General features: G+C 19.0%; 2 protein-coding genes across 2 annotated transcripts; both read left to right on the top strand.

Annotated features, from left to right (window-relative positions):
• Nucleotides 1–7156: 7156 nt before the first annotated feature.
• PGO_002585 (variable surface protein) lies at nucleotides 7157–7699 on the top strand (the record flags this gene model as incomplete). Its single annotated transcript, XM_028691154.1, has 2 exons — nucleotides 7157–7417; nucleotides 7538–7699. The coding sequence occupies 2 exons, from the start codon at nucleotides 7157–7159 to the stop codon at nucleotides 7697–7699; spliced, it is 423 nt and encodes a 140-aa protein (XP_028546955.1).
• A 1401-nt stretch (nucleotides 7700–9100) lies between these two features.
• PGO_002590 (variable surface protein) lies at nucleotides 9101–10255 on the top strand (the record flags this gene model as incomplete). The annotated part of the gene is made up of 3 exons (XM_028691155.1): nucleotides 9101–9130; nucleotides 9267–9908; nucleotides 10094–10255. The coding sequence occupies 3 exons, from the start codon at nucleotides 9101–9103 to the stop codon at nucleotides 10253–10255; spliced, it is 834 nt and encodes a 277-aa protein (XP_028546956.1).
• Nucleotides 10256–10903: the final 648 nt, after the last annotated feature.

The following is a 10903-nucleotide window of genomic DNA, read 5'->3' on the forward strand; positions in this document are numbered from 1 at the left end:
CGGTTTTTAGAATTTACAAACTATTTTTATATTTTAATGATTTTTATATATTTTCCTTATGAATAAAATTATAAAATATTTATCTATACAAATTCATAATAACTACTTATTTAGAAATATAATTTTATGTGTATATTTAATTAAATATAATAAATATATATATTGATAACATAAAAATTGTACTACAATTTTTAATAAATATAAACGTGATTATCCACATCATAATATAGTTATATATATATTCTGTAAATACAGTATACATATAATATTTTATTTTACCATTGTAATATACATATAAAAGTAGTGTGAAAAAATTTATAGAAACCATCTGATTATTACATGCTCTTCTAATATTATCAATAACGCATTAAATTTTATATTATAAAGAATTAATCATTATAATAATGCCTCAATCAATAAAAAAATTCTAATATATGTAAAGATTAAAGTAATATATATATATGCAAGCTATAGATAAAAAATATATTCTTTATTACTTTATTTGTTCTTATCATAGTAAATTGTAAAAACTCATAGGATATACATGACATTCTTATTCTATTAATTCTAATTGTCTCAAATTAATATAAATTGATGATGAAATATCAAATTACAGTATACAAATATCCTTTGTATACTTATAAATATATAATGAATTTTTATGTTTAGAATAAAGTTTAAAACATTATGTGTGTTATCCCTTCATTTTTGCGCACTTGTATATACATAAGCTATTTTAATTTTTATTTTCGTATAATAATATTTCTAAATTAATATAATTTTAAAAAAAAATGTAAATGGAATTTAAGCATATAAATAACATTTTAATATACGGAAATATATATTTACATACTAGAAGCGCATGACATAAATATAAATATATTTAGGTATGTATAATATATATAAATAGGGAAAAATAATATAAGATGTGACATAAAAATATAATTTTATCAAGGAAATATATTTTAACGAAGTCAAAAACAAGTAAGAAAAATTAAAAAGTTAAATCTTAATAAAATATAAAAATACTATAAATAATTTACATGGAATACATGTACATTATTCTATACATACTTATTATATTTTATTTTATATCATTAGTACCTTTTATCGTGTGTTTTTAATAAAAACATTTCAAGAATATCTAGTGTATTAGTGTGAAATCTTATATTAATATATTTTAAAAATATTTTCCTATATACCTATATATGTTTAATTAATGTATTTTTACAATATATTTTTTTTTAATTATAAATTATTATTATTATAGTACAATAAATTTGAAGAGATTAAATATGATAAAGAGAGTTATTATTGTTATACTTGATATATACCTTGGAACATTTTTATACATACAGATATAACTGCATAGACCATTATATAAGATGTAGAGGAAGCAACCAACTTATACGGAGTATTAGTAATATTATCTTATTTTTTGTCTACATGTCTATAGTTAAACATGAGCATGTAATTTGATATTTACAGTGCAAAGATAAAAAATGTTTTTAAAGTATATAATGTCTATATAACATATATATATTCAAATTTTTTTTATTTGCTTAATTTAATAAAATAATTAAAATATTATTATAGTTAACAAAATTAATATATAAAAAAATGATACATATTTATATTTTGCTAAATTAAAGAATATGCAACCATTCCTTAAATGCAAGTATTTTATTATAAAATTTATATCTTATTTATTCTTAAAATTTTTTTTGTGTTTTATGTTTTAATATTGAGGAGTAGTATCTATATTTTTTTTTTTTTTAGTTTACACTATATTTTTAAACATGATTAATATTTATTATTGAAACTTATTTTATCTATATTTATGTCCGAATATTTACATTTAAGATTGATCAAATAAATTATAGTGTTTAATGTAACATTATAATCAATTAAAAATTATTATTTTATATGAATACAAATATAACCTTTATAATTTCTGTCTTACAAAATTGAATATTTCCTTTCAGTAGAGTTGACTTACTTCAATTTATATTGTTTTCATTATAATATAATAAATAGTTTTATCAATTAATTATATAATATGTATGCACTGTTAATATATCTAATATTTATTATGTATTATAACAAGAAATATAACATTTTTATAAGGTAATGTAGGGGGGAGTATAGTATATTATTAACTTAAAAGGTTATACATTTTTCTTCTTTAAGGTTGTATTATTATATAATGAATTTACATTTAACCTTTCATATATATTTTTCTTTCCTGTTTTAACTGCTTCCTTTTATATTATATATTAATGTTAGTACACTTGATTTTAAAAAAATAGTACACTAATTCACATATTTCTAATTTTAATATTCTTTTTTTATTTTTGTGCCTTCCCTTATAATTTTAGTTACATTTAACGTTATACGCCTTTTTAACACATTAAATTGTGTTAGTTATTATTTTAAAAATTGATAAGATCAAAAAAATATAGTAAAAAGTGAATATTAAAACGATAATAAATAAGAAAATATGTTTAATTTACTATATCATATAAAAAATGCAACTAATTACTTCTATTTCATGAAAACATTATAGAATTAAGAAAAAAATGGGATAATGTGTTCATTTATTTAAAAATTCTCATATCCTCATTCTATTGTGTGTATAATTATTACAATCCTTAGAATAATTACTATCTCAGGTAATATATTTTTTAATGTTTTATTTTGATGAGTAACACTTAATACATACTAATATAGCAAATTCTATATGAAATTACATATTTATTTATAATTATATAACATTAATAAACTATTATAGAGAAAAACATTATTTTTAACGGAACTTTGCTCAAAAGCTGGATGATTATTTTAAGACTGTATAACAAATATGAAATGTAATGCAAGAAAACTAAAGTGTAACTTATAATATGTTAAGGTGGATAAGAACGTCCCATATAAATTAAGTTAATAATATTTTAATAATTATTGTAAAAAATTTTTATTTTAACTTTGAAAAATAAATATATTAGACATATAATGGATTGTATATATTATAATTCAACAAAATAAACAATTGAAGGATAACTAAAAAAAGCTTTTAAAAAGAAATTCTATAAAATATCTATTTGCACAGAAAATATAGTGTATTATATAAGAAATTATAAGTATTTATGCTTTAAATTTTAGTTTAACTCTAATATATCTTGGATTATATTCTACTTATCGATTTTTTCATCTGTTCGTCTACTATTAATTTCTCAGGTCTATTATTGATCTTATTGTCTTAGGCATTTGTATAAATATTAAAATATTATATATTTTAAGGAAATAGTTATATATGTTATTTTTATGATTTTATTTTTTTCTTTTTCAGTATGAAATAGATTAACACAAAAATGATCTTAATTATCGCACGACAACATGTATTTTAAAAAGTTTTCATTTAGAACTATTGGTATAAATGAACATTTATTATATGAAAATGTGTAACTAATAATTATTAATATATATATTATTAGAATGGCCCTCATTTTCCAATAATTTTTATTTATATTGCATGACCTATTTTTTTATAATAATTCTATCTTGTAGCTTACAACAAATACATATATTTTAACTATGTATTTTTCGTGTAATCACACATGTTATGTAATTTTTTGTATAGAATTATAAATTTTATTTAACAAAAATTTATATAATATTTTATTAATAATTATATTATTTTTTTATCTGACTTTGCTAAATTAGTCTCTACACTGCATTTTACATAGCAAAACAGTGTATATTCTTATGTGTATGATTCCGTTTACCTATAATATTCCCCTTTAATTTTACACTGTACATAATATATATTTGTTTAATTATCTATTAAAATAAGAATATTCCATATTTATGAATTAAAATTTATATATTCCTAATTTATTGTATTATTAAAAAATAATAAGGATAATATATTTTTTTTAAAATATTTTATCAATCTAATGAAAAACTATGGTAAACATGTCTTTCTTAAAATTATTAACTATAATCCATTTAACCCATATTATATATTAAATTATATCATGAAAATGTTATAATCCATATAAATACGAATTATAGGATGCGCTGAATATTTTATTATAAAACGATAAATGAAGAAATAGCTTAATAAAATAATATATATGCAAAATGATTTGATTTTATTGTAAAATTCGTTTAACCATTGAATATCTTATAAGGAATACAAATATAAACTAAATGTAGACTTAACAAATGTTATGTTTTATAGATACCTCCTATTAATGAAAAGATAAAAAATAATTCTACTTTGCAACATCAAATTATCAATGATAGAATACACACAAATATAATCATTACATACACATGTTAAATTAAAGTAATATTTATATGCATAATACTTGTTATATATTTGACGTTATCATATATGTATTTCTTTCGTCGAATATCTTTATTTTATGCAATATATATAACATTGTTTTATCAATGTATAAAGTGAAATGTCTTAATGTATTAAATAAAAAGGTATATTCTTTTATTATTTATATACCTATTTTAAATTGCATATGCATAAAAACTGACAAAAACAACATAAAATAAAAGCGCATATATTTAATGAAAGCAACTTATTATATTTAATATTTTATCCCATATATTATGCAAATTTTAACAAAAATGTTAGGGTCATTCAATAAACTTATCATCTTACATGTAAATATATTAAGTTCAAGAATAATGCATACTTTTTGTACGTATACAATAATCGCATATTTAAATTATTATTATTCAGATTTGTAATATAATTAAATAGAGAATGTAATAGAAAGTTATTTTAACTTTTCAAATTACAACATAACATATCTAGTTAAACTATAATTTATTCTTGCTATAATCACTAGTTAATATAATTATAATATTTTTTAGCTTAATTCAATTTATAAAATAATTGTTACGCTAAATAAATAATATAATAAAAAAAATTCCACTAAAAGAGTTATATATATAAATTTCATTATATTGCCTAATGTATTAAGTGCAATATATAAGAATGCATAATTTATCTATTATAATAATTTCATAATGTATAATGGTATATTACTGTATTAAATTATTAAGACACTAATTGAAGAAATTAAAATACTATTAATTTATGTAACAATAGAACAGTGAAAATACTATACATTGTTTTTTATTCTATTTCGTATATATTCTATGACTATGGATTCTTTTTGATGAAGAACTAAATAAATTTTCTTTTTTATTAATAGATTGAAACATAAAATATGTTATAACAAATATCAACAAATAATATAATCACATATAAACTTACCAAATAAAAAATTTTGTTACACATTATTATAAAATAATTCATACAAATTATAATTAAGTGTTGAAATTTTTATTTCAAAAAGATATCACCTTAAAAAATAATAAAAAGAGCCTTTATAAATTAATGCTATTGTCATTTGAAATAATTACCTTTTGAAATCTTATGTACTGCAGCTGCAATTTTAGATGCATTTCTTAGGTCATAAATGAAATAACCATTTTTCTAAAATATCTCTTAGAATGTGTAGACAATGTATAAATTTCTAAACGATTACCTTTATTATTTTTTCAGTGAAATATATAATGTAATTATTTTTTTATTAAAAACTGAAAGAACTAAATTTGTGTATTGAGTAAATTCAATTTTATATAGTATAAAACGCAAATGATAAAATGATACAAGAAAAATATATACAAGTGTTTTATTTCTTAATAATTCACAACTAAAATGATAAATGCTTTCTTTAGAAGGTAAAATATTTTTTTCTTATATTTGCTGTAGATATTTTGTTAATCTTTTATATTATTAGTTAGGATAATTTATAAGATATTATAATTATGGTAATTACATATATATAAGGTATAATATTGTGTTTAAAATATCTTTTATTTGTATGTCAAAATTATAGTACTTAAATTTTTCTGATTTTGTCTTTTATTACATCATAAATACATTTATTATATATATTAATTTACATTCGATAACAAATTTATATTTAGTATTATATAATATTAAATTATTATATCATGTACTATATCATATTTAGATATAATTTTTGTGAATTTTTATAATTAATATTGTTGCTCTTCTATTGTCTTTTGATTAGGGAGAGCATAATCATACAATAATGCAATTTACTTCTTCTATAATGTAATGTTTTTTACATTATTTATATACTATTATAATAACTACAATAAAGAGGAGATAATTTCTTCATGCATATGCAATTAAAAAACGTATATTAATATTATAATGTTTTTTTTTTTTATTTAGTGTAATAGTAATGTAATATAATTTCAATATTGCATGATTAATTCCACATTTTAAAAAGGGGCTATATTTTTCCTCTCCACACAACATATATCTCCTTTTTATTTCTTCTTTAGAATAATATATTGCAATACATATATGACTAATATTGTAATTTAACCTTACAGAATATAATTATCTATCAAACGGCTGTGAAATTAAGACCAATTATGTTATTATAAAAAAGAGTTGATAAACGATTCTTTACACTATTTGCTATCATCCTTTAATAAACATAACCGTGTTATATAAAAACTATTTATTTTACTTGTTTAATCAATAAAACAATATAATCTGCTTTAAAATGGAGAAAATATTTGTACTTATTATTAACACTTGTATAAATTAAACGTTGTATCGTCTTAACATAAAATTCTTATGTATTGTTATAAATACTTGTTAAACTGAGCACAATTCATGAAGAAATATTATATTACTTACTTTTTGGTATAAAAATGTGCATCTATTTCCTAAATTTAAAGAGATAATAGAAAAAATTTCAAAAGAAAAAGGTCTAGAGGAATGTCCGAGTGACTTTTTTGAAAACGCCATTATTCAAGAAATGGACTTTAATAAGATTAGATGCCAATATGCTTTAACTTATTTAAAGGATATAAAAATATAATTTTGCGAATTGATGACCTTAATTTAACTAAGGAAGCCTGGTTTTCATACTTGTATTATTGGATATATAATAATATTCAAAAATAAAATAAAATTATTTATACTAACAATGTTTATCAAAAATTAGTGACAAATCATTGCAGTACATATACAAGACCAGACGATTGCTTTAAAAAAAAAAATTATTCTATACGAAATGATGATATGATATCAATCGAAAATTTATATAATATGCATGATTCATTAAAAAAAATAAATGAAGAACAAAAAAGTAATCTTGAAAACCATTTTTATAATGCCCTCAAAAACACTTTAAAAACATATGATATAAATATTCAAACTCAACCTATAGAAGCTCATAATTCAACAATAATAAATAAATGTAAAAATAATATATCATTTCATATTATGATTACAATTATAGCATTGTTAATAATATCAATTATTACATATATTTTGTATAAGGTTATTGATATCTTTATTTATACATATTAAGACTTTAATATAACTTTTCGAAATGATTTTAAAAAAATAATTTTATCATAAAAAAATAATATTTTGGATACATTTTTTATACTGAAACAGTACACACCCCTTAGTTCTGTTATTAACCTTATAATATTAATGAAAATAAATATGTGGAATAAGGTAGATGAAGAGAGGAATATAATGCAAAGATCTGAATTATTCGGCAAGATATCAAGAAATAACGAACACAATATATTTTATAATTCTCCTAAATTTTAACATTAAATATATAATAAGAATAACATTATATGTTTAAACATCATAAAACAAATTGTAAGGAAGTAGTATTAAGAATATTTCCCTTAAAAAATTATATTCCGAGGAAATAATTTGTAGAATAATAATAAATATATTATATAAATAAATTCAAGTTATTGCAAAATTTATTAATTTTAGAATAAGCCGATATAATTTTATTACACTTTCATATAAAACGAATAATAATTAAACATATTGGAAATATGACAATTTAAAATTTATAAAATATCAGAAATATTTATGCTCTATATATTATATTTGTCGTTTTATGTCAGTGTTCTAATAAAGTTTTCACATATGGAATACATTATAAAAAGATGTAAAAAACAGTTTGTGCTTAAATTAACTGATATATTATTTTTACATAATTATTTTAATAATAATTTAAATTATAAAACTTTAAAATTAATAAAATATTATAATTACAAGAAATGCATAAAAGTAATATATAATTCATAATTATAGTTCTCGTCAAATCGTAATATATATATACATATATGGTTATGATTCATGCTTTATATTGTTGCAAAAAATTCAAATTTTATAAATTAAACTATGCTGAATATGACTCTATGAATTCATAAATAAATATATTGATATGTATCAAAATAATTAAAAAATATATTGTTAATATTATATTAATAGCATTTTATTTAATATAAAATACTAATAAGTATTAAAATATGATTCAAAAATTTATTGATATACATTTTTTTACATAATATCATTAATTTTCATGATTTCTTATATTAAAAAAAAAATGAAAGCATCTATTCACAGTATCTGATATTTCTAAGGTGACAAATTATAATAATACCCTAACAATGAAAGAATAATATTAAATAATTAAATGGGAATCATAAATCCTAATCTCCAATCGAGAAAATATCATAATTATTTTTGTATGTAGACAATTCTTAAGGGAAATAATGACATATGTATATATGAAAAAATAAAAAATTCTTGATTATAAATGCATGTATTCATTTTTATTGCATTGTAACATAAATTATACATTATATAAATGCAATATATATAAATACATTTCGTGGATATAATTTATTATTTAATTTTCTTTTATATTATACAAGAGGTGTAAATCTAATTAACATATATTATTATATGGTAAAATGTCCATTATATCACGAGCTACTAATATATCCATAGTTTAATATGCATGAATAATATAATAAAGTATATATGTCAAAGGTAATTTGTTGAATCAAGGAGATTAAATATGCAATATATATTTTATCAGTAGTGCTTATTCTATTGTATTAAACATATTAATTATTATAAAAATAAAATAATAAATAAGAATTAAGTTCTTATTTTTGCATTAATAAATTTACATAATCAATCATGTCATTTAATAATTCTGGAAATGAAGACGTATGATATTGCTAATAATTTAAATTATTATTTTTGTTGCATAAATTTAAAGTACCCTTATTTGTATAAGAAAAATGAAGTATATTTTCATGGATATTATTTTAATTCATGTATACATTATGTTTTTACGCTTTAGTTTTACTTTGAGGGGATATTTCCTACATGTGACGAAGAATATATGGAAGCTACAAAACGTATAATAACTGATGTTAATTCTCTTAGTGATAATACTTGTACTATGATATACCATTCTGTAGGAGTTAGAGATCCTAGGAATGAATCATATTTTATAGATGATTGTAAAGCACTTATTCAATATTTAAGTGGTATAGAAAATAAAACAGAAGAATCAGATATAAAATCACGTTGTAATTACTTAAACTACAAATTGAAATATGATCTTATGGGATATCACTGTTCTATTCAAAATACAAAAGAGGTTTACCAAAAAATTGTAGATTCATACAAACCATATAATAAGATACTTAATAAATGTAATTCCCATATTAAAAATCTTGATTTGGATACATTTTATAAGTTTTACTTTTTGAACTGGTTGTATAATTATCTTAACGTATTTATAGGAGGAAAATTCATTTGTCCCTTCAACACAGATGATTTTAAAAAATATATAGTTCTTTTAAAAAAATGTGAAATTGAGAATAACAGGAATTTTTGTAATGTTCTGGAAAAGTTCAAAGCACAATATAGTGATTATATTCATAAATTAACTAAATGCTTAGAAGGTCATAAAGGCTTAACATTCTCCTCTTGGAAGGTTGCACTATTAGGAATTTTAATATTTTCCATATTAATAATATTATACATTTTTTATAAGGTTGATCATATATATAAAATAAAAAATTTTAAATTTACAAATATTTATAATACGTGATATTATATAAACTAAGAAAAAAATGATATTTATAAATGTGAAATATTTTTTATTTCTTTTACTATTAGTATACAACTTATGGTTCATATATAGGTTTAAGGATAAGGGTAATGTTGAGATTTAGGAACAAAAAGAATAAAGAACGCCTCAAATTATTAGATTCATTTGAAAATGCATTCAATGATTTATCCAATAAAGAATGTCAAATAGCATATAATTCTTTAGAGTAAAACTAATATATTTACAGAAACAATAAATGAAATCAAAGTAATATGTTTTATATAATAAAAAAAAATTATAAGTATGAATTAGGTTTAGGGTTTAGGTTTAAATGTTTATCAGTATCAGATTTTGTTATGAATATATATATATTTGCAAATAATATTATGCCAATGAATGCACTTTTAATTTTTCAAAATTATAAATTTTTGTTTTAAAATATATTCAACATTATTATATATCTACGGAGATGGAATGTGTGAAAATTGCAAACACAGTGAATTACTTATGCTTTCTGACATTGTAAGAAAAGCTTTGCAAAATAGGTGGAAAAATCATACATGTTATAGAATGGACGCTATTTAATTTAGTACATATTAGTCTTTATAGATAAATGTAATGAACGGAAATATGAAATAGTAATATTTTTAAGGAAAAATATATACTTGTTGAAATAAATTGTCTCTATCTGTTATTTTATTTTTTCTTCATAAGGAAATCTCTGAATACTTATGAATTTATATATATAATGTACATATTTTAAGAATACCTAATGATTTTACTTAATAACTGTGCAATGAAGCTATATTTTGCTAGGTAATAATTTGTTTTTATTCCTTTATATTTTATATTCCAAATGTATGTAGCATAGATTTTAA

The sequence above is a fragment of the Plasmodium gonderi genome (assembly GCF_002157705.1).
Source record: "Plasmodium gonderi DNA, contig: Pgo-contig_279, whole genome shotgun sequence".
Taxonomy (NCBI): domain Eukaryota; phylum Apicomplexa; class Aconoidasida; order Haemosporida; family Plasmodiidae; genus Plasmodium; species Plasmodium gonderi.